This window comes from Aptenodytes patagonicus, chromosome 4, assembly GCF_965638725.1.
Source record: "Aptenodytes patagonicus chromosome 4, bAptPat1.pri.cur, whole genome shotgun sequence".
Classification (NCBI taxonomy): domain Eukaryota; kingdom Metazoa; phylum Chordata; class Aves; order Sphenisciformes; family Spheniscidae; genus Aptenodytes; species Aptenodytes patagonicus.
In genome coordinates, this window is record NC_134952.1 from 37,850,559 (window position 1) to 37,877,692 (window position 27,134).

The 27,134-nt window shown below is 42.5% G+C and overlaps 1 protein-coding gene and 1 long non-coding RNA gene across 3 annotated transcripts; one reads left to right on the top strand and one right to left on the bottom strand.

Moving 5' to 3' along the window:
• Nucleotides 1–12,794: 12,794 nt before the first annotated feature.
• Nucleotides 12,795–17,812, bottom strand: ING2 (inhibitor of growth family member 2). 2 transcript variants are annotated; one of them, XM_076336451.1, is made up of 2 exons: nucleotides 17,623–17,812; nucleotides 12,795–14,066 (listed from the first exon to the last, which is right to left on the bottom strand). In XM_076336451.1, exons 1-2 carry the CDS (start codon nucleotides 17,810–17,812, stop codon nucleotides 13,396–13,398), a joined length of 861 nt encoding a protein of 286 aa, XP_076192566.1. In that variant the 3' UTR covers nucleotides 12,795–13,395. The 2 variants fall into 2 exon arrangements, 1 of the variants encoding a protein (XP_076192566.1); XR_012995174.1 differs by lacking the exon at nucleotides 17,623–17,812 and adding an exon at nucleotides 16,677–17,174 and having other exon boundaries at nucleotides 13,979–14,066.
• A 714-nt stretch (nucleotides 17,813–18,526) lies between these two features.
• On the top strand, nucleotides 18,527–24,089 carry LOC143160056 (uncharacterized). Its single transcript, XR_012995311.1, has 2 exons — nucleotides 18,527–18,710; nucleotides 23,248–24,089. It is a non-coding gene; the product is annotated as an uncharacterized LOC143160056 (long non-coding RNA).
• The last annotated feature ends 3,045 nt before the right edge of the window (nucleotides 24,090–27,134 follow it).

Below are 27,134 nucleotides of genomic sequence, written 5' to 3' on the forward strand. Positions count from 1 at the left end.
AAAACGGAAAGTGCTGACATCAGTTCTTGAGCTTGTGACTGACTTGCCAGATGATCTCCTGCTCCCTGGGTCACAGTGTGTTCATACCACGTGCACCATCTCTCTGACTTCAGTTTGCAAGCCCTGTGCCAACTCCGTCTTCTTGAAACCAGTACATCCATCCTCTTTCTATACACTACTGCCTCGACCTACATTGGCCACTATCTGGTGCTTCCCAGCTACACTGAAGAAGAGAAAATCGACTATATCGTATTGTGGATCTTAGAAACCGGAATGGTAGGTATTATTTTTTGTAAGCTTAAATGCACTTTTCATGCTGAAAAGTGATGGCTAGATGTGGTATTTATAAAAATAACCAAGAGTTTAGGTGGTGAATAGTTGCATGAAACTACTCAGAAATTATCAGCACAGTAAGGATTACTTACTGAACATGTTCTCTAGTTGCTAAAAATTCATGTACCCAGTTTGCCGATCCCTTCCATCAAAAATTAACACTTATCAAAGAAAATACTGTGAAACATTATTCCAGTGTTTCTTGAATAGGTAGAAACCAAAGCATAGTATCCAGGTTTGCTGCTTAAAATACCTGAACATCTATCAGATTTTCTATGAGTGTGGAGAATGTAATTATTTTGTTATTAATTAATTACATATGCAACAAGTAGAAAGCAGAGCTGGAAATCCATTTAGGAGGTCATTTATTTCAACGGTACTGAAATTTATTATTATTGGGCCTATCTTTCTACTGTAATAGGATAGGCCTTTCATATATACAAACATCCCTATTTTCACTCCAGTAAATAGGTGGTACTTCTGTACAACAGCTAGAACCTTGTCCCTGGGTACTTGTGTTCTGCAGCCATCGCCTGAATCGCCAGGCATCATTAGAAGCTTCCTCTCCCTGATCCTAGTCTCGATGCCCCTGGGAAATTGCACCATTCCTCACATCCTACGCCTTTAAATGTTCCTCAGTTGTGGATCTGGATTCCACTGGGAAGAGAAAGGTCAGCCTTCCCCATGGACTTTGTGCTGCTGTGGTAGCATAACCTTCAACACAGTTCAGCTCACTTTCGCCAGGGGAATGCAGGGAACAGGCAACAAGTCTCCACCCAGCTGGCCACTGGCAGTGCTTAAAATACACCCTTAGGTAGGGTGGATCTGATGGCTCTGCTCTCCTCCTGTCCTGCTGGCTGAGAGTAAATACTACATTCTTCAAATGATTTTCAGAGAGAACTTTCAGGGGAAAAGGTAGGAAGAAGGAGAAATATCAGATTAAATTCTCCTGGAGCTTTGTCTGGGCCTCCAGGGATATGTCAGTGCCTTCCCACAGCTCAAGAACTGCTGATCCAATCCATTTCCCCTGCCCAAGGGCAGAATCAGTTACAATTAAACCGATGCTGACATGATTGTCTAGCCTGTCTTGTAGCATCTTCGTCACTGGAGGTCTTCACTTTCCAAAGTAATGTATTCCAGTGCTTCACTGTCATTATGGTTGGACAGGTTTTCTTCATTTTGTTTTCTCCCTAGTGTCTTATTTAAACCTCCAGTGCTCCATCCGAAGGACATCATTAATTATTGTCCTTTTCACTTAGACAGATTGTCCCTTTCCTCTCGGAAGCAAACTTTCACATTACTGAGGACTAATGACTTCAGTCCTCTTGTTTCTAGGCTTTGTTATATTTTTCATTAGAAGTCATTGTCTTCTGCACCTCTTCTCTATCCTGTTGCTTTTTTGAACTCCCTCCACCCTTAAGTGTGGTTTCCAAAACCGAATAGCATATAATTACTTAACGTGTCTTAAAACAGCATTCCTATTTATTCATCTCACAAGATTTAGGTTTTTTGCAATGGCGCAAAATTAGTGACATGTTGATCTTACTGTCTTCAAATCCTAGGGTTTTTTAATTGTCACTGATTATTGTACTGTATTAAATAACCATCAAAGTGTTATTCCTTAAGACTAATATCAAATTAATAGTAGAGGTGTTTATCTATCTGACTTAAAATTACTATTTTTCTAAATTTTAGGTTTAAAAATTATTGAAAAATGAGCCAGATGTGTATTGCTTGACAATTACAGATAATGCCAGTAGAATTGGTTTTGGAGTCATGATGGAAAATGGGTAAACTCCTGAATATGTTCCTCTTTTGTTATTACATGAATGGTACGCTCCACAACCATCAAGCTCCTCTACCGAATCACTTGCTCGGAAAGGAAAAACAAGGAAGCTGGCTAATGCTGATAAAGTAACTTCATGAAAAGCAAAGAATAAGTTAATAGATTTTGTGCTTCTGCTGCTAAGTCAAGGATTTTGCATGTTTGTAAAAATTACATTGAGTTATCTTTTCAAACAAAACGACTCTTACATAATTTTCTTCCACTCACTTGCATCCTTTCACTAAGTATGATAAAACTATGGTTGGTCACCTTGCCAGGTTTTTGCTACCTTAAGAAATGAGACAAATGACAGATGACCGATGGTTTAGAATGACAAATATGTTAGTTTCTGCTTAGGTGTCCTGATCTTCTAAACTGGAAACAAGCAGGAACGTTGGGCAGTCATTACTAAAGAGTTGCATGATTTGTTTGAAATTAGGCTTTGTTGTGTGTCAGCTTTATTAAGCAGTGCTCTCTTTATTTGGGACGCGGGTTTTAAGTATGACTATTTGTGAATGGCCCCCTCTTTTCCCAGCTGAAGTAGATGATGATCATTCCACTCTGGAGTAAAAATCTAATCACAGCAACACAAACAACATGGGGAGACTCTGGGCTGAAGAAGGTACAATTCAGAAGCCCAAGCATCAAACAAAATAAAGGGATCTAGGAAAAATCTAGTGATAAAGGCAGCCGGCCATCCTCAGCTACCCAGTGAGACTCCAGTAGAAGGTGACAGGATTCCAGTGTCTATATTGATATCAAGACTTAGAAGAAACTTAGTGTTTTTAAGACTTGCACAGTAGTAATGAGAGACAACTGAGAGAAGCTATGCATGCCATTTATTTAAAGCTATTGGAAATCCAGTCAGCCTCTTTAGTTGTGCTCTTTCATGATCCTTCCAAGTGTAACAGCATACATGGTGATCTGAGATGGGTTTTATTTAAGGTTTAAACAGAGATCTGCTCGAAATGATACACTGAAATAAAACTATGCCAAAGCTATTATACAGTCTATTTTAATGGAGTTGTTTATATCAGCACCATCTTCAACTGAAACTCGTAACACTCCATTAAATATTGTATCTTCCTATGTGGTTCAAAAGCATGGCAGAAATAGCAATACCACAGTTACTGCTTCAGTTACTTCCCGTGGAGTATTAAGAACCCTGACCCAGCAAATGGTTAGCCATGTTTTAGAGCCTTGAGTTAGATGACTTCAACTAGGGTACCTTAGTTAGATGCTTTCAGTTGATGCATTTAAGCCTCCAGCAGAAACTTGGGCATTTTGCTGAAAACACAAGCAGTATCTTACAGGAATGAGCTTAGTGCCATCTCATTAGTCAGTATTTGCATGACTGGCTTTAGTTCAGGAGCTTGTACCCAGTGTCTCTCCTCATTTTTGCTATGCAAAGCAAAAATAAACAGTTTCAACATCATTATGCGTTCATGGCTTTTTTTTACTTTTTTTTAATAGAGCCAGCTTTTGAACAGAAACAGAACCTGCTTTGTGCAGATTCCATATTTTGCCAAGGCCACAATTTAAAATTGCACCTCAGTCTTATCAGTTATTCAGGCTGTTGAATAGGAGATGAAGCATCTGCTGAAAAGCATGTTTGCACAACACCTTTGGAGAAATGGGCAGAGAGGAAAGGCACAAGCTGTTAGAAAATAATATCAGTTTGTATCAGTAGGAAAATAAAAGGTGTTTGAAAGCACAGCCAGCCTAAAGAACTGAGCGTCAGCTATAAAGAATTGAATGGAAGTATGTCATTTTTATATTCATCAGATAATTCCATTTAGAAGCTGTGCTTAATTTAGTGAGAAGGAAAACTAGGACTACAATCTAGGCACATTTTACGTATCTTTACATGCAGATATACTTCGGCCATAAGGTTCAGGAATGAGCCTTATCAAATGATCTGTTGTTTTAGCAAGCATACCAGCATGATCTTAATTTAATAACTTTTTCCTACTGAGTTTTTTGAATAAACTTCTGCCTAGAGGCTGTATTCCAAAATATCAGGATTTTTTTTTTTTTTTTTTTTTTTTTTTTTTTTTTTAAATCCTTCATCCAGAGACAGAATAGATGCAGGAATGTTTCTGGTTACAGTCAGGACGTTCCTTCTGTGATGGACTTGCATGATATGAATTCTTAAGAAAAGTTTTAAATTTCTTCTCAGTTCATTTAATTCTCGTAAGTTTTAACAGCCTTTTACAGTTGGCAGTTACTGAAGCTGCAGTTCGGTTACTCTGGTGCACTCCACAAAGTCAAGCCTTTGAAATCTGTGCATGCTTTCTTCTCTGCTGTTGTACCTCATGCCAGCAAGTACAGATGACAAGTCATTAAATACAAGAGAAAGAGGTGTTAGCAAAAAATATTTTATTAAATACGAGACTTATGTCTGACCTGCTTCCCCCAAACCAATTCTGTCTCCGTGGCAACAGCCACAAGCAACTGACAAAACATTCATGATTTCTCTAAAGAAAAATTTAAATACTTAAAATGTCACTTTTCAAGGAAGGATCATATTTTATCCTCAAGCAGGTTTCAAAAGTGCATAGCATGTTTACAGGAAGACCAGCCTTGCGGCTTGTAAAGCTTCATCAGCTAATGCATTAAGTACACTCCCCACGGCCAGCAGGGCCAGCTGCTGCACGGGCGTAGGAATGAACACATGCTCTGTTAACTTACCTGATCTGGCAGTGCTTTGGGAATGGGGGGGGTTATGTCTTCCGAAGTCGAGTTTAGAATAGCTCTGGTACGATAATCGCAAATTTTATCGCAATGTTCTTTACATAAAATCATCCAGAGGTACCTTTGCAGTTTACTACAAATATTTTAATAGTGTAAGAGGGGAAAGACTCAAAATTATTCTTGCCTTCTATTGCTAAATAAAATGTAATCATAACACAGATTAATTTGCCACTCTGGTGTAAACTATCATGAGATTACAGGTTACTGCATTGAAAAAATCATAGCCAACAAAGTACGTATTTTTATTTAGAAAATGCTCAGTGGTCTGTTTCTGTATGATTTCAATTGTTATTCAACATTTCCAAGTTTTATGAAATTAATATGAAGAGTTCCTTCACCGATGCAGAAATTCCGAAGTCATTTACCGTTTTTTAAACTTCTTAAAAACTCTCCCAAAAGCCATTTAATAGTGAGATTACCTTGCATCCCACGTCCCAGCTCTACTGGTTAACTCATACAACTCACTGTGTTCAACTGACAATACAATTGTTTGTTAGCATCTCAATATTACACCTTTGGGGAAAAAAACCCATATTTACATTTTTTTTTTTTAAATAGAATTTACTATCTATATGTATTTGAGTATTTTTTTTTTAATCTGTTCACAGGATAAAAGTTTGGAATCCATTTGAACACCACCATACCATTATTCCAGATTATGAAGGCGTACATCATACTGTGATCAGCAAACTCCAGCTGCTGGAGGAAAGAGCAAAAACAGTCCTACTTGCAGGTCTGTAAAACTGATTATTATACTGGTAACGCTTCTACAATTCTATTTCTCATCCTTCTCCAGTAATAGATGGCACGTTACTATTAAACATTTACAAGGCAAAATTTCTAAGTAGGCAGTAATGTAGGTATATAGTGGGCTGCAACTCTAGTATGGTTTTGATATTATCTTGGTTTTATTTTTATTTGAGAAATGATGGGTACTTTCTCCTTTTAAATGGGATATTGAGGACTTAAACCTTGCTATCTGATGAGGTCAAAAGGAGCCTTGGAATAATTCTGTGTCTGCCCAGCAGCAGCTGACGGACTAGGGAGCACGCAGCCTCCCTTTTTGTCCCCGCACTGGTGAGCAGGATCAATGATCCCAGTTACCAACCCCTCCCTGTCTCGGGCACCAGGCTATTTTAATGGCTCTGATAAAGTGTTCCTCAGATAACAATTAAAGGTATTCTTCAAGGCCTGAAAAGCACGTAGTTCAGAGAGGACAGGGTCAAAAATAGTCAAAGAACAAGAAAGCAGAACTAAGGAAATAACAGTACCAGATAATCTTCATGCAAATAGAAGAAATTGGGGGGGAGGGGGTTTGTTGTTGTTTACCACAGGTTCCCTTTACTCTAGAAGGTTCCCTTTACTCTAGACTTCTAATGTCCATTTATATTCATTTCCACTGCTCAAAATAATAACCTATTTGTTGTTAACCTCAAACAGCACGAAAGCAGTATCACCATACAAGCCCGAAAGGGACACGTAGCTTCCATGGCACAAGTATGAATGTTGGCGCACCTGTGGGAAAATAAATTAGTTGCACCATCTCTGTCCATCTCCCTCCCCTCTCCATTAAAAAAAAAAAAATAAATAAACAAACCAGTACTGTTCCTCCACTGCCAGCAAATGCAGCTACTGCAGTAACCTCACATAGCACCTGCCTGGGCTGCTGTCTCCCAGGTGAACCTTGCTGTATTCCTCACTGGAAGGTTACAGTTGCAAGTAAATTGCAGTCTTTTCCCCAAAAGTATGCAACAAATTTACCCACCTAAAACTTGTCAGATTTTTAAATTCATACTGCATATAATTATATAGCATCCAGTTTGCCTCCCACAAAAATCCCTGCCTCACTGAGACCATACAGGGGCAAAATGAAGTTTGGGGTGATATCTATAAGCCTACCATTTCCTAGCCTGACTGGTGACCTAAATAAAACTTTCAGTATTCGTTTTTTCCAAGATGTAATTTATACTATGGCTGTCAGGAGTTAAGATAGCAGTTGCCATGGAGCTTTAATCTTTTTTTAGGCTTTAGTCAAAGGAAGCTGGAAATCTGTATGCTGGGTAGAACCCTGCTCAACAGAATTTTATTTAAATTGGGACAGGATTTTATCCTAATTTCTCTACTGAAAGTTATTCTCAAAGGTTCTAGAATTTTTTTATTTTATTCTGTTTCTCAACAGGAGATGAAAGTTTCCTTTTAGGCTTCTTAAATCACACAAAATCACACAACCACAGAAGTACCCAAGTTGCTTCCTCCCCACTCCTCCAACTATAAACTGTAACTTTCTACTAGTCTTAACGTGCACAGCTAATCACTGTAGTGAAATTCATTTACCAGTTTTACCATTCTCAGTGGAGGTGCTCCCTAAGCATGCAGAAACAAAACTTCGGGGAGGATTTTATCTTCTACGTGCCCACTAAGCGCTAATCCCTACACTGGAAAACAGGCCTTTGGAACAGGAGAAGTAATTACAGTTTTAATCTGTCTGTATGCTACTTATAACTTCCTTGATGTATATTTAAGAAAAAAAGTGTGCAATGTGTGAAGTGCATCTCTGAGAAGTATGAAATTGGCCATGCTATAGTCAGTAATGTTCTGCTAGAACACAGCTGCAGCAGAACAGAGATGCAGTCCCGTCTAATACTTGCAGTTAAAACATTGCTGATTTACTTACAACTGAACTTGTCCTACCTAGGAAACCAAAAGAATGTAGAAATAGGTGGAAAACACACGCAGAATTTGTCAAAATAAGCTTTTAGAACTCTTACCCTACCCCAGCCAAAAATTAGAAAGGATTCAGAAGCAGTATGAGCTTGATCTTAAAAAGAGGCTTGGATTCAAAGGCAAATGACAGCTTCATTTAACGAAAAATTTGCCAGACTTTTCACTAAATAGAACTGTTTACTGGCCAGCCGTAGTAGAAATCCATAATCCTCAAGCTGTTCCGAAGACTGCAGGGTAATCAGAAAATTGGCACAAAAGAGAGGATTTCAAACTTTTTCAACTCTTTCATGGCATGTATTATAAAAGAGGCATGATAATAGTAAAAAATAAACATCTCTCTCCTTCTAGGATATGTAAGTCTGTGGGACTTGAACAGTTGCACAGTAACATCTGGTTTTACCACTGACAGCAAAATGTCTTACCTAACTAGCAGTGGACAGAAAAACAATACTTGTGGGTTTGAGTGACAGCCCTGCTCATCATCTTGAGAGGATCAGATGCAAAACCAACTGTCCATTCCACTGAAAAAAAAAAAAAGACTTCTTTGAAGAAGTATTCGCTAGCAGCTAGGAAGAACCTGAAAAAAACTAGACTGTCCAATTATTAAAAACACAAGGAGCAACTCGGATCTCTTAATTAAGACAGCTATTCAGAGACGTAATTGTTCACTGTGCCCAAGAAAAGCTATGCACTGTGAATAGGATTCAGAAAGCTGTAACGGTCAAGGAAACGGCTTAAAAGTAGCTCAGAACAACTTTTGAGAGGTGAGGTGAGTAAGATAAGTGCGTATCTTCAGGAACAGATGCTTTACTCTGAATTGCAGGGAGACATGCATCTCCGTTCAAGGTTTTCAACCTTTCTTGAGTTAGGCTCCTATAGGAAACTAACAAAACTCCTAACCTCATCTGACTGGTCTGGCGCAGACCTTCCCAACATACATCTCAGTTAATTTACCTGGTCTGTGGCATTCCACAGGTCAAACCATACTTGGCCCGCCTCAAGTCTCCTCCGCAGAGACTAGCCAGGGCTGCTAGTCCTGACAGAGGAAGATACGCTACTTCTAAGCTATAGCATAAGCAAGTTGCTTTTTCTTTGCCCACAATACGTTTCTTTGCTGAGACTCACCGAGTAGACAGGCTGCCTTTCAGGACTAAAACATCTGTCATTTGAGTTTAAAACAGGCTTCAGCAAGCAATAGCTACCAAGATAGTATTAGCTTTGAAATATGCAACAGAAGAACTTCAGACATATTTCCTGATGTGATAAAGTATCTTCACGATTTGCAGGGGCTTTTATCATTGCTCTGTTAGATTCAGGTATGTATGGAAAAAAAAGGTCTAGATTAGATTGCAGCTTTTAAAGCAAGTTGGGCTTTTATATGAAACCTGCGGTATTTTTTCAGTCTGAGGTGCCAATGTCAAAGAGTTGCAGAGCTACTGGAGATGAGACCTCTTAATAAAAGAAATATGTATGCAGATAAGAGGGAGAAAAACTCTTAAGCCCTTAACTTGCTGGTGTGGCAACTGCTGCAGTTTTGTCCCAAGACTGGTTGGGTTTTAGGGGAGACCGAACAGGGTGCAGTTCAGCCCAGCTGAGTCTAAAGAATAAAAACCCAGATTAAGACTTTAAAAATCAGATCTGTTGCAGTCAGAAATGGTACAAGCCACAGAAATGCCAAACTGCTCATTTTTAAGTATGAATTCAGACAAACTGTAGTAGTTTCCTTCAAGCTGAAGTTAGAGGCTTTTAAATGAAAAAGTCTTCAGTTAGGAAACGCCACCTTCTTTACAAAGGCCCATTTCAGCTCTAAAAGAACATCCGAAATGGACAATCCTTAGATAAATTCAGGGAAGAATGGGGCATTTCACTTACCACCCTTCTGTACCAGTTTCAAGGCTTGTCAGTACCACATTACCATTTCTGGATGTGTAGATTAGTTAATGCTTGGCAGGGAAATACAGTTAAAACTAGTTTAAATACGGAGGTATTGTCATTGTGCTTTTTAGCAATCAACAGGTATGAATGTACAACAGCATGCAGAAGACTACACTTAAAGGATTTCTACCTATCATGGCTGGTAATTAACTGTATTTGGATTCAAGCAGCTTACACAACAGAATAAAGTAATACACAGCAACTGGAGGAAGCCTGTATTAATCTTGTCTACTATTCCAGACCTGACAGAATTCCAGAGTCAAAAAAAATGCAGTAACTGCTGGAGATAGCAAGATGGCCTTATAATATAGACAGCAAATATTATTAAATTGCTCATTTGCTTTCAAAACAGTAAGCTTTCTATTAGCTGTATTTTTTTGTTTTGCTTTAAAGTTTGGTTTGATTAAATGATTATTTTGTCAAGATTAATCAAACTGGTTCACGGGACAATGATCAAGAAACACTCTTGCTCTGATACCATTCCTTTTAGATAGTTTATGGGGACCTTTTGCTGCTGATGAACTTGCATTACTTCAAAACCGAAAGGCAAAAAGCAAGAACTTAGAAGTGCACCATATTTTCGTAAGCTTCAAGAAAACAAAATGTAACCTACGCTGAATTAGGATGTAGCATTACTTTTCACAAAGAGGAAGCAGTTTCCTATGTAGTTACAAACACTTCTATCAACTTCCAAAGTGTTTGTTGCCCCAGATTTTTTTTTTTTTGCAAGAAGCTAGACTTACTTCATGACAGTCAATACATATCTTGAAGATGAACTGGTTTAAGCGTTTACTTTTCATTTTCACTTCACTAGTGAGGTTCATCCCTTTAAGAAAAGGAACTCAACATTAAAAAGCAACATAAGAGTTCTTTACTTACCTTTCTGATTTCATACTAGCATCTTATATGCATCTTCAGCAATTACCATTGATCTTCTATGAAAATGGATGCAAAACCACAAAATCTGGGTTTGGTTAAAAAAAGGTGGTGAAATGCTAAATGCCAGATAACATCAGATCTTTTCTCACGTACATTTTAACAACAAATTAGCCAGAGTATTTAAAAGAGGTAATTTTAGATGCACCCAGGTATATTTGAGGCATACTGCTGATCTGCTTATGAACTGAATAATTTCTGCATCTGAGCAATTTCATGTATTAGGCAAGCAAGTGCTGTTTCTCCAGCAATATCTTCACTGGAGACCTTGAGAATTCATATTCCCTGCTAGAAGGGCCATTAGCATAAAAGAAAGCATCCCTGCATTAGAGAGATTTATCTGGACCACTTTCAGAATCTGAAATTTTCTTTCTGTAACACCACAACATACACTTCCTACTTTAGCAGTTATTCCAGATGAACAATTATATAAGGCTCCCAGCTTTCTCCTCTGCCTTGGAAAAAAGTATTCTTGATTTAGCCAGTAGAAATTCAAGCAATTCTTTTCAAGATAAATTAGTAATGTTGATAGTTACAATTTCACTTGTACTTTGTTCTGCAACTTCAGTGTTTACTTAAGTGATGTTTGTTTGTTAATACTAGGGAGCATTGCCGTTTTAGGTAGACATCAGATGCTGATACAGTCCCCAGCCTAAGGCTTCCAACCAGTCTTCCCAAGAAGGAAGTTCAAGAATCATTAAGCCATAACAAATAGGAAAAAAAGAGTAAAGTGCACAGAGAAGGACTTATGACACTTGTGTCCAACAGCTGGCCTGATCATTCTCTATCAGTAGCCATGATCCAGCCCCCTCAAGAAGTCTATCTTTGCAACCTCAGATTAGCCACTAGGCCTGGAAAGCAAGACAGGGCCTTGGGATAAGGTTTACCTTCTCTCCTACCCTGCTGATGGTCAGAGCCCTTACAGTAGTTTCCTGCAAGAGTTGTTTGCTTACTGTGGTACAGGACTCCCCAGTGGAGCTAGTCCACTTAATAAACATACAATTTTAGAGCAAAAATTCAAAACACTGGCTTTACGCTCCCCTGCCGTATGTTAACTAGTATTACTTGCAAATGCTAAATCCTGTTAAGGAGTCAGATCGTAACTGTGGGAACAGGCTCGGTATTTTACGTAGCTTATAATATTTAGAGTCCTGTGCATTGATTCATACCATCTGGCCCGACAGCACTGAGGATTTCTTTATGCCAAGCGCAGTGCATCCAGCCCTCCAGCCCCGGCTGTCACAGCCCTCTAGTGGAGATGCAGGAGGGAGTTTTGATGGCTTTCATCCACTGTGGCTTGCTTTTGCTCATCTGCCTCCTGGGCTGCTCTCAACTCAGCACAACTGCTTTTCAACCAGGCTTGGCCAGAGATAGTGTCGCTTCTCCCTCTGTGCTGTCAAGGGAGACCTTAGCAGCAAAAAGCAGAGACCTATGGGGACTTCCGAGCACTTGCAGCCCACCTAGAGATAACCCCCACACCCAGCCCTGCAGAGCTGCTCTGTCTGCCTTGCCAAGCCCGCCAGGGCACAGGTGGTCTCAAGGAACAACGTTGTTGAGCAGGAACCCTAGGTGCAAGCTTTGATACACCGGGTACACCACTCACTTCTCCTCTGTTAGCATCTCCCATTGCAAAGGAGCAGGAACAGCTGTTCTCATCTTTTTTCCACCTCCTCTAAGGAGTGGAGGTGAGGAAGTTCACTTTTAACTACCACCCAAGTAGTGTTTAGACACTACTGGCATACTTCAGGACAACACTGTTACTTAGCCTGTCAGAAACCTGCTGGGATTTGTCTACTGGCTCTGTACCAGTCATGCTTATGTTTTGTTTCTTATTACCTATCAAAACTTTTATTGAAGGCCTTTGCCTTCAGGCTTTTTAGATAGTTGCCCAAGTCCAAGAACTGTGGTGCTGTGCCTAAATCCAGGTGTGGCCACACATGTACACAAATACCACTTAAGGAAAAGCAAAGTTTACATCCCAGAGAATACCAGTCATGTTTCACCTCTCTAGAGATTGATTATGACGAAGACTTCATCACATTTGCAGTTTCTGTTCCCTGAGATGTCAATATCCCCGCCTCTCAAGGGATCCTTCTACCACTTCAAGGCTTATATAGGCAGTGGCAAAACAAACAATCAAGGAAGTAGTTTTGGCACTAGAGAGACCATCTTAAACAATAAAGACCACATCAGGATGCTCAACAGAACCCAAACAAAACCTACTAAGAATATCCAAAACTGTGTATACACCATAATTCTACCATATCCAAAAATTGACTCCCAAGTGTAAAGTCACAAAGACAAGAGTTTAATATTGACAAAAAAAAAAGCTTAAGTTAGTGGTATTTTCTTCCTTGAAATAACATACTGGTCATATGAAAGTCACTGAAGAGGTCTGCTTTTAGCTCGGAAGACTTTTACAGTTACAGCTGAGTTCAAAAACCCTAATTCCAAATGTGTGATGTTAACACAAAAACTGAAAACTTAAGACCTGGGATAAAGAACAAATTCAGTTGTTAAGATTCTAGCAGTTATGTGAGGCCTTTCAACACCTTTCCCATAACATGAAAAGTTCTTCAGTATCTTTCCCACCACCATTATTTCAAGATTCACAAGGTTCTTTAAAATACTAATGGGGTTAAATTGAAACCAAGCGCCATATGCTTGTAATGTCTTCTGTGAAGGTCTGAAGCCACCCTGTTTCAATTATTTGGTTATTCAGTGCAGAAAGTTAAAGATCACAGAAGGTATAACAGCTTTTAATACTCCATTAATATTATAGATTAAAAATTATTGCATAGTCTTATGCATTTCCTAAAACAGCGTTCTCTGCAAATTAAACATTTTAATATAAAAGGAGCAACTCTTTAAAACATGAATTGCTTTCACTACCTCGATCTTCTATCCTTTTTTGATTTGTCAGTACATTTGTCCATCGTTTTCTCATTGTCTCCTCTGCACTTGGGGCAATACCATTTCCCCTTTGGTTTGTAGGTGAGTCCAACACACGAAAAGTGGAACCACTCGATAGGACACTGTTCATTATCACATCCTATCATTTCGCCATAAGACACTTGGTTGCATAAGCAGTAGGTTGGTTCATTGGGATCAATTGCAAATTCTACAGGTGAAACCTCTCTCTCTTGTTTGGCTTTGGAGCGTTTTTTCTTCTTGGAAGATTTAGATCTTTTTTCTTTAGGTGGCTGATCATCGCAGTCATCAATACCGTTTGCTATATGGCACAGATCACGGCTTTCGCTGGTTCGCTGGCGACGAGGTCTACGTGAAGATCTCTCTGGCTGGCAGGACTCCATCTTCGCCTTTTCTAGAGGCTTTTCATTCTCAGACAGATCTTGAAAACACTGAGAGTGTGTTTCCATTTGCCGGGCTCTATTCTCTACCAGTTCTAGCATCTGAGTAACTATTTGAATTTTTTCATCTCCAAGTTCTTGGCTGTTGATTAATGCACGCTGAAGATGCTGCTGCAAGCGTTTCTTCTGAACAGGATCATTTTCTGACTTGTATTTTTCATAGACATCATCTATTTCTTTTAACGCTTCTATAAAATAAAGATAATAGGAATAATTACACAAGATGGAACACGCTCAAGAAAATACAGAAATGCATTTCTAACTGATGAGAAATAGTACAAATTTTAATTATAGTATACCCTAGTGGGCTAGATCAGATATTTTATCCAAGTTGAATGTGGTCATCAAATCAGTGTTTAAGATCACAATCTGTTGCAAGTAAAAACTCTCAAGTTCTAAGAAAAAGCAAGTTTATTTTAGCCATTGGAAAAAGAAAGGATAACCCAAGAAAGGGGACCATGGCTGCTGGAGTGTGGGTAGTCCAGATCCTGCTTCCATCTGAAAAAGCAGGAATTTCTGTTGAGAGTCCTTACCACAGTAGTTCCAAAACCCTGGCCTACAAACCAAAGCAATAGCTTATTGTATCACAGGAAGAAACTTAGAATTCATATAATCGTTATATATCACAATATGTAACACTCCAAAATTAGAACATCCAGGTCCTCTGCCTTCCCCTTCCTATTCATCTAAAGGTTTGGTATTACACTTTCAAGTAGACATAGTTATAAAAGGAGTATGACAACTGAAGTTACACAATAACAAATTCACAATCAGGATTTAAATCAACTTAAACCACTCAAAATGCTTTTCCTATTACCAAGACATATTACAGCAAGTTGCATTTTAAATCGAGGCTGAACTCTTCAGACCTACTGTTCAGTGCATCACAGGATATTTTTAAGCAACTAGTAATGAGTGGCTCACAGTTTGACTTCTAAGCTTTTCTTCTTGCACGTCATGCAAAATAACTGGACGAGTTGCTGTGAATCTTTCATAAAATTTAGTTCTTTGAAGTAGGTTTAATGAACCCAAATATGAGATTAACAAATGCCTTACAAGCCAGTCTTAGTCTGTACTCTATTGTTCTATATTGCTGGATTTTAAAATGATATTTCCAGACCAAAAGTTACACTAGATCTATACATAAAAGACAGAGAAATTGCTAACATGGAAGGAAATAGATTAGTAGAACTGACAGTGAAACCTGATGCACAGTGTTAGATACCGTACTGGTTCTGTCAGAAACAACTTAAGGATTTTATTTGAACAGGCAAGGGAATTTATGAATGATACTAAGCTATTTACTTCTAAAGCAAGAAGACATGCAGTACAATCTATCTCTTCCTAAAGACCTGCGTTTCACAAACTGGCTTTCATTTTTAAAGAATTTATCTGCATTGTACAGTTGTGAAATGATTCAAGCTTGTGCTAAATGGAAGCCATAGATATTATCTCAACATTGTTCACAGTGATTTTTTTGCTGCTGACATCTTGAAACAGTAGCTTAAGCGTGAACGGATGCTTTTTACTATAAATTCTGAAACCTGTATGACAACAGGAGCCAACAGCATTTTGTTCTGTTCCAGACTTTCACTAAGGGAAGATAAAAATCACTACTCTGCCTGTCCAATAACTCACTTAACCTATTTTTTCTCAATACTAGTATTACAGCGACCATTAAAAACACAAGCTTTGTTTCCCTGCATCTTCAGCTGCATTGCTTGCCTGTTGCCCTGACAGGTGTGTGGGGAGGAATCTTACTCTCTGCTCCTGAAAAGCGTGGAATAAGGTACTTTGTAGGCTGTTGAACTAGAAAGGCATAACCAGAGTACAATATCCTGCAGCCACATTATCTCCCACTCAGCCTTTTTTTTTTTATGAGGGGCAAAAAAACGTGTAGGCGTAGTTACACAGATTTCCCATATTGGGAATGCCCTGCCCAGAAGCAATAACCGTTAGCTTTTTCACACGGTGACAGAGGACAACATTCACCCTACGCTGATTACTCCCTGGATGCAGCCCATGAAGATATGCTGCGCACTTTAAATGGATCACCATCCATTAAAAAAAGGAAAGAACTTTTGGGTTGACAAAGATGCAAGTTAACCAAACTCCTTGTTGGTCCCTAAGATTAGAGGAGGCATCCATACGCGCAACTAAATAGCTCTGAAACCCCTGTTAAAAAAAACAACAAACCAAAAACCAACAAACTCAAACACAGCACAAAACAGGGCCAAGTGTTCATTACAGATAATCTGATTAAGTTTGGTGGAGCTAATAAAAGCTAAAAGGATTTCAGTGTTCCAAGCACAGGAGTGGCTTTGTCCCTCCTGCATGAGCTATCACTACCTTTTAAATTAGCTGAAATTATATAGTACTGCTTTTACATCTTCAGACTTGGGCCAAAAATATTTTTATTGAATTTTTAGGTGTTTGTGGTTTTGTTTTTTAAAACAGTTGAAGACTTTGGTAAAACCAGCAACAAACCTCTGCTTGGGCCCAGTATTGTATTAGTGGCTGGTGGAATACATATAGGAGATATAGCCCAAGTAAAAGACTGAATCTATTCAAGACAGATCTAGAGCGTTGTCACCACAGATCAGGTAAAGAGCCCGCTAGGCAGTCCAGCCTCGACTAAGAATTCAAAGTGCTGCAGACAAGTCTACGCCCTCTAGACTTTAAAAACACAGAAAACTTACAAAAGCCTGTTCTTATGTATCTTCCTGGGTAATTAGAAAGATAATTGAAAGAATCCGTTTACATTTAACGTCTGAAAGGCCTTAACGGTCCCCTCTTACCCGCGGTGAAGAAAGCCTCCCATCAGGAAGGGAGATACGGCTCTAGTTCCTACTCCACGGGACCAAATTCCGCCCCCCTCCCGCCGTGGGTCCGCGCCACTCGTCCTCTGCGGCACAGTTCAAGCAGTAACGCTCTTCAGGAGTAGGTCCCATCGTACGATTAGGCGGCAGGGCGGTAATCGGAAGATACCGCAGCTGTGTAGCCCAAGAGTGCGAGGCATAATGGGTTTAATGGGTATTTGATCTGCATTTCGGAAGAAGCCTTGTCTTCGACTGAAGTTCAGGGTCGCTTCCCGCTCCGCGGACCCTCCCCGTTACCAGTGGGAACGCCGCGAACACTCTATGTAGCCCGCCCCGGTGCGCTAACCCTCAGCGCCCCGGGTCAGCGCCCGGCGGGACGGTTCGGAGAGCAGCGCTTTACCGTGGGACGGGGGCACGGCTCCGCCGGGACGCGGCACCCCCGTCCCCGCGCGGCGGCGGGGCAGAGCGAGCTGTGAAACCGATGCCCGTGCCCCCGCCTCCAGCAGCACCGCCGCCGGTTCCATCAGCGGGGCTGCCCGGCGGGGGGAAGCGGGGCTCAGGCGGCCCCGCACGGCGGAGCGGGCCGCCGCGCGGAGCCGGGGCCTAGCTCCGGGCAGCGAGGCACCGCCGCCTCCCACCGCCCCCGAGGCGGGGCCACCGCCGCCGCGGGGCGCCCTCCCCCAGGAGGGACCGGCCGCCACCCGCCCCGGCAGACGCCGAGCGCGGCGCCCCGGCACCGCCGCGGGCTCAGCCCCGCGCAGGCCCCGGCAGGGGGCCCACCCCGGCGCCCACCCTCCTCCGCCGGGCCCGCCCCGGCTCCGGCCCCTCCGCGCGGGGCGCATGTGCGGCGGGCGGGCGGGCGGCCCCCCCTTGCCCCCCCGCCCGGTGCCCTGTGGCGGAGGCCGCGTCCCGCGGCGGCGCCCACCTTGGCACTGCGTGTCCATCTCCCGCAGCAGCGAGGCGTTGCGCTGGATGTCCAGCGGCAGCGACTCCACGCACTCCAGGTAGTCCTGCACGTAGAGCGAGAGCAGCCGGGCCCGCTCTCCGCCCGGCGCCGCCGGCCCCGCCACCAGCTGCGGCCCCGCCAGCATCATCCCCCCGCGCCAGCAGCACATCCGCCGCCGCCGCGCCGCCCGCACCGGGCGCGGGGTCCCCGCGGCGGCCCCGCTCCGCTCCCTCCCGCCGCCGCCCCTCTGCCCGCCGGGGAGCCGAGCTGCGCGGGCCGGGCCGAGGCGCCGCGGGGCGCGGTGGGGGGGTGAGTGCTCGGCCGGGCCGCCCCTCCGCGGGGTCCCGCGCCCCTTCCCGCCGCGGTGCCGCCGCCGAAGCAAAACCCACTCGGAGCCCCCGCCCCTAGCCGCCGGGCTGCGCGCATGCGCGAGGCCCTGCCCTTATAAGGCGCGGCTGGCGGCGCTGCGAGGGGTTCGCATTCTCCCGCCTTCCCCTCTCGCCCGCTCCTACTGGCCCGACGCGCGGCAAGGGGCGGGAGCCAGCGCGGAGGCGGAGCCTCTCTTAAAGGCGCACGCGTCCGCTGTTTCCGCGCCCGGGCGGAGCGGTGACCCCGCCGGGGGGCGGTGCGGGGTCGCCGCCTGATGGAGGCGGCGGCCGCGGGGGGCTAACTCGCGCCCCGCAGCCCGACGACGCGCGCAGCGAGGCGGCTGCGACCGAGCGGCTCGCCCCGCCCCTCCCCGCGCCAGGTGCCCCGGCGGCGCCCGTGTGTGGGCGGGGGCGGGCGGCCGTTGCGGGGGGCGCTGAGGCGCCACGCGCGCGGGGCGGGGCGGCCGCTCCCCCAACGGCCGGGCGCGTTCGTCCCTCGAGCATCGCCGCGGCGCCTGCGCCCGCCATCTCTGCGCCCAGCCTCACCGAGCAGCCCGCGGGCCGGCGGTGCCCCCTCGCCATGCCGCTCGCCGCATTCCCTGAGGGGCAGCGGGGGCCGACGTGTGTCCCCTGCTGCGGGCGCGGCCCCATTGCACCTGTGTGAGGTGAAGGTGGAGAGAGCAGAAATGACCGCCAGGTGTGAGTAGTCCCGTCCTACCTCCAGTTTTCAGTTAGCTTCTGGCGCTGCAGGGTTGTTAGCAGGGCGGGGAGCGGCGCTGTGACCTGGCCCTGCGGACCGCGAGGGTCTCGGGGGAGAGAGATCCACGAGGGCCCCTCAGGCGTGCCTCCTCTTGCTCTCCTAGGGTGTGTTTATTAGCACTGATTAACCCCCTTCTTCGGTCAGTCCCCCCGTGTTTATTCGCTCTTCCCAAAACGTTCTCGGTCCCTGGAGACTGAGGAGTTTATCTCGAGGGTGTGTTGTGGCTGTCACGGATTACACTTGTTCCCTGCATAGGCTGTGAAACTCTGCACTGTATTTTCAGTCATAATCCTAAACCTTCCCACATTTTCAGGAGATAATGCAAAATATATTTGAACAAGTAGAAAAGTGCAGAAGTTTTACATTTGATGCTGAAACCTTACCCTTTGCACTGTCCTCTCGTTTTCATGGAATATTGTGGCATACAAAATAATCTGTCAGCACTGATGGCACTAAATCTCTCGAAATGCACCTTTCCAAAGGCATTGTGTCTGATGGGAGGGGAACGCGAGTGACTTTTGTTGCAATAAAATGTATATGCACATTAAATTGTTTGCAGATGGCTTGCATATTTCTCTCCCAAATGCTGTTGTGAGCTATATCTGCAACGATTTATTTCTGAAGAGCAGTTTTCATCATGAGATGAGGTTTGTACCAATAGCATAGTGACAGGCTATGTGCACAGAAGGGAAGTTTCTGTCTGGTACACAAGAGCGTGCTCCATAGTCAAGCTTTTCTCACTGTAGCAGTTGATAGGGTGAGGCATCTAATTAATTCATATCCTCCAACTGTAAGAAGCAGCAGTTTAGACTGTTCTTGCCCATATGTCCTGGTTTCGGCAGGGATAGAGTTAATTTCTTTTCTAGTAGCTGGTACAGTGTTTTGGATTTAGGATGAGAACAAAGTTGATAACGCACCGATGTTTTAGTTGTTGCTAGGTAATGCTTACACTAGCCAAGGACTTTTCAGCTTCCCATGTTCTACCGACTGAGAAGGCTGAAGGTGCACAAGAAGCTGGGAGGGGGCACAGCCAAACTGGCCAAAGGGACATTCCATACCATGTGACGTCATGCTCAGTACATAAACTGGGGAAAGCTGGCCGGGGGGGCCGCTGCTCGGGGACTGGCTGGGCATCGGTCGGCGGGTGGTGAGCAATTGTACTGTGCATCACTTGCTTTGTGTATTATTATTATTATTATCATATTATTATTATTATCATTTTATTTCAATTATTAAACTGTTTTTATCTCAACCCACGAGTTTTTCTAACTTGTGCTCTTCCAATTCTCTCCCCCATCCCACCGGGTGGGGGGGAGTGAGCGAGCGGCTGCGTGGTGCTTAGTTGCCGACTGAAGTTAAACCACGACACCATAATAAGAGCTACCTTATTTAGCTTTAAAGAAGAGCAATATGATTTGTGATACACTATTACTTAGGGAAGCTGAGTAGCATTTTGTCCTGAGGAATCGTTTCAGAGAATTTTAAATAAGGTGTCAAAGAAGCTTAGCCTTTTAAAATGTGCTCGCCTGCCAAGAAATCTCCCAATTTTGACAGAGTATCTTGTCTTCCTGAAGGCAGAATTTGTATCAAATGTTGGCCACAACAAATATAGTAGGAAACAAAAGTAGAAATACACTTTTTAGCTATATACTTTTTCCTATTGGGAGAATGACATAAAACAGATAGAATTACTAAAAGGTTGAGATTTCATCCCCACCTCTCTTTCAGACTTTTTTCTGATCTTTACTACATGAATAATAATTGGTAAGCGTCAGGAAAAAGAATCTTGTGAAGTCTTGCAACATCCTGAGGAGACCTGTACATTTTGAAGTATGTTGCATTTATATTTCAGGAATCTGAAAAAAAAGTGGGGAAAAATATGACATCTGGCAAACTTAGAAAAAACAGCATCAGAGATTACTGAATTCAAGGGTAAAATTAAAAAAAAAAATCCAAACCCCAAAAAACCCTTCTGTCTTACATTCCTACCTATAGGTAAGTGGCCAGCACTAAAAGAGTACCCATACTAATGCTGTAGATAACATTTCAGGATGGCATGATCTAGAGTAGTGGTTAAGCAGCAGCACAGGTTGCGCAGAGAGGTTGTATAGTCTCCATTCATGGATATTTTCGGGGCCTAATGGGTTGAGGCCTGGCACAACCTGATCTGGCTGTGAAGCTGGCTCTGCTTTGACGGCATCCAGAGGATCCCTTCCAGCCTACTTCTTTTCTACGATTCTGTGAATGCGTGATCTGTGCCACATGGCTCCATGGCTAGTCCTATGACAAAATTAGTGTGTTGAACCTCTCTGACTATCTGACCAGCCCACAGATCAGCATCTCTCGGGATGGCAGTCTGCAAGTATTATTTTCTTAAGATCCCAGTTCACGAAAGTATTCAAACACATTCTTAACTTTCAACTCATGCAGCTGCTAAGCTGGTATCCTACATGACAGTGATTTTCATGTCTACGTCTAAGATGTTGAGTAATTGTAGCTATAGACGGATGGCTTTGCCCGAGTCAGCAATGCGTTGGCAAGTTCATAAAAATGAATGAAAACAAAGTTGTAGGCAGTACGTTCAAAACATTCTTTTTTACACTGATGTCACTCTGGCCAAAAAAACAGGAAGTCTGCCACACAGTGTGTTCATGTTCTTAAGAGGACACCTTCATCTTAAAATCTGTAACGCCAGTAAAACCAGCTGCTTCTGTTTTGTGTGTTGTAACAGCTCAGATTAACAAAGCTAAGCCTCAGATCATTTTATGCTACTTGTCTCATTTTTGCACAAATAGATTCAGAAAGTGAAAATAACCTAGTTACCTTCACTTCCATCGGCAGTAAACTGCTGAAACTTTATTGTATGGTGTTCATTGCTGTCACTTCTGAGTAACTGAAGCCTTGTCAATTGAATTCTTTCATATAATATTAACAGATAACACTTACTGTACAGGCAAAAAGCACTACCTGTATACCAGTGCAAAAGGACCTGGATTAATATAAGTGATACAATATTCTTTAGAAAGATGTTGGCTGTTTTGAGGGGTTGTGTTTCTGCTTATAGTAAGTTTGAATGGCTGTATTGTTCTGCCATCACATGAAGAAATAAAGCTGAGAAATAGAGATTTCCCCCCCAGAGCAGAAAAATAAAGCAAAAATGTTCATTAAAAATTAACATGTTATTTAAAATTAAATGTTAACTACAATTAAATGTTAATTTAAAAAATAACATTTTGGCATCACTTTTTTTCCAACAAGAAACTATGTATGCACCATTGGTAAAGAAATAGCCAAGAAAGTCTTTTTAGAATAATTCATAACATTTCTTACGGGTGGTTTCTGTGCTAAAAACTTGCTGTTTATCACTATGGGGGAAGCAGTATCTAAGGTACAGCAGAGATCAGCTAACGTTTCCTGAATTTAAATGTTGTCTGCTGCTTTCAAACACCAAAATAAAGATTTAAATTTTGAGTAGTCTTCAGAATGCAGCAGTAACGTTAGACCAGATTTCTCTAGGAAAAAGAAGCCAGAGCTTGCTGCATGTTTGAAGCTTAGGAGGCAGAAAAGCAAGAATAGCAGGCTGAATTCTCTGTTTTGATCATGCCTCAAAATGGCTAGGAGCAAGCACTGGAGAATTTTGATGTATTGGACTCAAGTTTGCAGGTTGATAGCCTGTGCGACCCAACTATGTCTCTTCTTTCAGTGGCTGCTTGTGAGAATAAGCTGGAGATAAGAAGTATAGTAGAGCAAAACCCTGGTATTTGTAGAGATGGGCAGGCAGAATGACCATGCATTTCCACCAATCCTCTCCACTAAGCGGAGAATTGTCAACTTGAGGTTGACGTTCACAGTGGTATCAGGAATGTGTTACTAAGGTGTATTGCCTAAAACCCGCCTCACTGGTTGTCTTCCAAGAGTAAATAATACACAGAAGTCATATATTCAGTTTATTTAGATTTATTTGTACATCTTTAAACTACCCCCACTTTTCATAGAGAATAGATCCCAACAGTTTTGTTTCTTTATCATTTCCCAGTATAGTTTTGAAGAATCCCAATCAGAGTATTCCCCTTCTTCTTGTGAAAGATTATTTCATTATATTGTAGATTTTACTATGATAAAATATTTCCAGATATTTAGTCCAAATCTTATTTTTGCCATTTGCAGTTTTACCTCTCATCTTTCATAATCCTGATTTTACATCCTCAAATCATAGCTGATTCCTGTCCTGTTTCACCTAACAATACACAAGTTGGTTAGATTTTTTTCAGCTTTCCACTGACAGCCCAGGAAGAGTTTCAGCCTGTGGAAAAAATAATGAAAAGCAGCATTACTGATGAGACCAAATCCATAAGGGGCTGTAATTTTGAAAGACCTACTTAGCATTTAGTGGAAATGCTCGAAGGATGATAAGAGAGTGCTTCTTTTAAGCAAATGGAAGAGAATGGATTTTTGACGAGATCTATTTCTTGGCAGGGATGCTTCTCTGGTTTCCATGGGATGAAGAGGATGAAGAATTTGCCAAGATACCAAGAAAAGAAACGCAAAGAAAAGAAAGACTGAGTAGAAGCCAGATGGGCTTTTTAAAAAGTCAACTGAAGAAAGCTAGAGGCCATAGGAAGGTCATATAGAAAGGCCATAGTTGACATTCGTATAGGCGATATTCCAGGAAGAGGCTATCCTTGCTAGAGCTACAGAGGTAGTAGCATGTTTGTCTGGGTAAGCTATTCTTGAAAACTTCTCTAACATCAGGTCATCCAGAAAAGATACTTCCCTGTAATGGCTGATGTCATTGCTTTTGATTTTCCTTAAATATTAAGCTTGATTTATCTGGTGGAACACAAATCATATGGAAACAACCATTATTATTTTTCTCTTTCATTTACACAAGTGTGTAGGACACCTAAAAATAAGACACGGGCTAACATCAGATCATTTCAATAAGGTGGTAAACCAAACTGGTACATTTCCTGAAAACACTGGCATGTGTTTTTTTCCCAGCTAGCCTCATCTTCAGCTGTATCAAAGAACTCTCTAGCACCAAGTAACAAACATCCCACACTGATCAGGAGATGTATGTTCTTCCTCATCCAAATGCAAACATCTGTTCAAAAACTGGAGAAGTTCCAAGTTTTCTGCCAATAAGCACTAAAAGAAAATTTCTTCCTGCGCCCAAATTAGTGTATTGTATTAACTTGTATTAACGTAGGGAAAAGAAGGCAGCTGCAATATGCAGATCATCTTTTTTCTTCAAACTGATGGGTTCTGTTTATCTCACCACGAGCGGAGTGAAAAATGCAGTAAAGTGTGCATACTAAGTTTACTGAGTGCTTTGTTTTGTAATAACTATTTATCTATTCTCACAGTTCTTCCCATTCAGCTTCCATACTCTAATTCCATGTCTGTAGCCAAAAGTGTTTTGAGAAGTTGGGGTTGTTCAGCCTAGAGAAGAGAAGGCTTCGGGGAGATCTTATTGCAGCCTATCAGTACTTAAAGGGGGCTTATAAAAAAGATGGCGGCAAACTTTTTAGCAGGGCCTGTGGTGACAGGACACAGGGGAATGGCTTTAAACTAAAGGGGGGTAGATTTAGACTAGATAGAAGGAAGAAATTTTTTACGCTGAGGGTGGTGAACATGTTGCCCAGAGAGGTGGTGGATGCCCCATCCCTGGAAACATTCAAGGTCAGGTTGGACGGGGCTCTGAGCAACCTGATCTAGTTGAAGATGTCCCTGCCCACGGCAGGGGGGTTGGACTAGATGACCTTTAGAGGTCCCTTCCAACCCAAACTATCCTATGATTCTATAAGTTGATAGACCCAAGGCAGGAAATGTTAAGGAATTCACTTTTATATGACATCATTGCTTCCATCAGAGCATACTGACATATTGTCGCTTTGTTTTGAGCAGAACCACACTGCTCCTTTTTGAAAGCATCCGCTCTGTTCGGAATGCCCTCTGGAAGTCAGCGGGAGCTGGACAACAGCAACTTCTCACAGGTGCTATGGAGCATGCTGGCTGGTATAGGAACTGCAGCTCCTTAGTGGAGCGGGACACTGCTAACCAGCTGAGGAGCAGCATCTGGCTGCTGCGATGGGTAGAGCCACACGGATCATTCCCTGTCATTTACAACACGGATCTGTCCACTCATGGCTGAAGTGACACGTCCCTGTTTTCCTCTCCAGGAAACAGCTTTCAGACAGTGACCCTTCTTCCTCACCTACTGTTTTAAAGTATAAACGACCGGTGGATTTGCTTTCTGGCTCCAGAGCCATTCAATCACCATGCTCGAGTGATTGAACTTGGGAATTGTGCAGATGTTTAGGGAAGCCAGGTGAGGAATGGTAACGAGTTAATCTTATGCAAATGTGTGGCAACTATCTTTATTGTCTGTCTTGAGTCCTGAAGCTTGATCCTCTTCCATTCAAGTAAATGGAAGAATCCAGGTGACTTTAATGGAAAAGAACTGAGCCCCTTTTGCCCACAATAAACAAAGGATTTTTTATGTGCTCTTACCTGAGCTACATGCCAACATGCATCCTGCATGTCTGTGATTCTGCTACTCAGCACAGGTCATGTGAAAAACACATTCTTCTTCCTCTTGTGGGGAGCAAACATACACAATCGCACCTTTGTAATCAAGATTGTGAAATGAGGGCAGGCAGTGCACCTGCAGGAAGTTTCAGTGGTTGATGGTTTAAAACATTCATAATACTCTCCCGTATGTGGATGTTAATTTTCCTTTCCACCTCAGGAAATAAAGGTGGGAGTCATCCAGCCAAATATGTCAAATGAGAGAGAATCTTAGTATAAATAGGTCTTGCCCTAAAAATGTCTCCATTGATTGTAAGGGGAGCCCAGGTCTGCTGTCACAGATGTCGGTGAAATGAATTCCACTCCGTATGCAGAAATGGGGTAATTACATGCCTATAGCTTCCATTTATGAATTTCAGAGTTCCCCTGAAAACTTGAGAGTTTTGGCATACGTCATTAAAACTCCACACCAAACAGGAGGAAGCCTCGTTTCATTTCCCTCCTAGCGTGGATTTTTTTTTTTCTCTTTGGAATCTGCTTATCCAAACCTATTACAAACGATTAATCTCTAGTGCAACTGAAAAGTCACTGCAAATAGCACTGGAGAGTAATTTCGTATCTTCAGAATAACTCTGTAGCACCAAGTCACCTGCATTATGTGTTTCTTAGGGGTGCTGCTGCTATGCAATTTTTTCAGTGCCACCACTTACTTCAGGTTACCAAAAATGAGTATTATTCTATACTACTAACATATGACTGAAATACACTTTTTTCCAAGAACTGACAGAGTTTACATTTGCTTTATTATTCAGTCGTAATTGTGAGAAAAATTAATTGGTTAAACAAGATTAATAGATCCCTAGCTTCTCAACCATCCTCTTCCCCAAGATAATAAACAGAAATGTGACATTTCTGCTCCAAACTAAGGATTTGGGGTGGAGGGCTATTGTCAAACTACGGGCAGCGTCTGACTGAATATAGTTTGTCTCTTAGACTGCAGTTAAAATGTAAAACACCAGAGGATTTAGAAAAGCGGGCAAACATTGGTTAGGTCGGCTTTCTTATAGTGACAAAGTGTCTGTTGCCCAATGTGATTCATCTCTGACAGTGGCATTTAAAACACATAGTTTCACAGTCCGCTGGGGCCTAACAATTAACGTTACTTGACCATCAGTGACAACTCAAACTTCCATTGCCTTAGCAACAGGCAGTCGTGCTCAGAAACTGTCGTGTGCCATCTTCAAATTAGCCTACAATGTATTCGAAACTATTGCCAGGTATCAACATAAAACCCGTTTTTCTGAACGCTCGTATGTGAGTGTGTCTGCCGTGCAGATGGAAACCTCTGCTGTCACTTACAAAAGGCCAGCCGTATCTCCGAACAGTCACGTGCAAGTGCTGGTAGCACTCCTCCGCTCGGGCCAGCTCTGCAGTGGCAAGTATCCTAGCTCAGCCACGTGCAGTAACCGTCTTCCTGTAATCACAGGGGGTCGGTGAAATTGCACAGGTTTAAATGCATGCAGGGAAGAGAAGTGGAATTAATCACAGCCTAAAAATGGATACTTCCTGCCAGCAGATTTAAAATGGGGGGAGGTGCAGGGGTAACGAGCATAAATGACAATATTTTCTTAAAAACACATAACCTAGCTAATGGCAATACCTTTCCTGTGGCAGTGGCAACTAACAGAACCATCTAGAAGGCACGCAAGTACAAGTTAATTGTTGTTAAATGGACAAAGAGTGTGGCATATTATCCATTATGCAAAACTGCAAAAATGCACATTTTAGCTGAAAGAAAAGCTTAAAAAAATATTCTACAAAGCAGACTGCTG

What these genes read in the sequence shown, in the direction of transcription:
- ING2 (XM_076336451.1), bottom strand. Translation starts at nt 17,812, where the DNA reads ATGTGCTGCTGGCGCGGGGGGATGATGCTGGCGGGGCCGCAGCTGGTG. An exon ending in GATGGACACGCAGTGCCAAG is followed by an intron (nt 14,067 to 17,622) that starts GTGGGCGCCGCC and finishes TTTATTTTATAG; the next exon opens with AAGCGTTAAAAGAAATAGAT.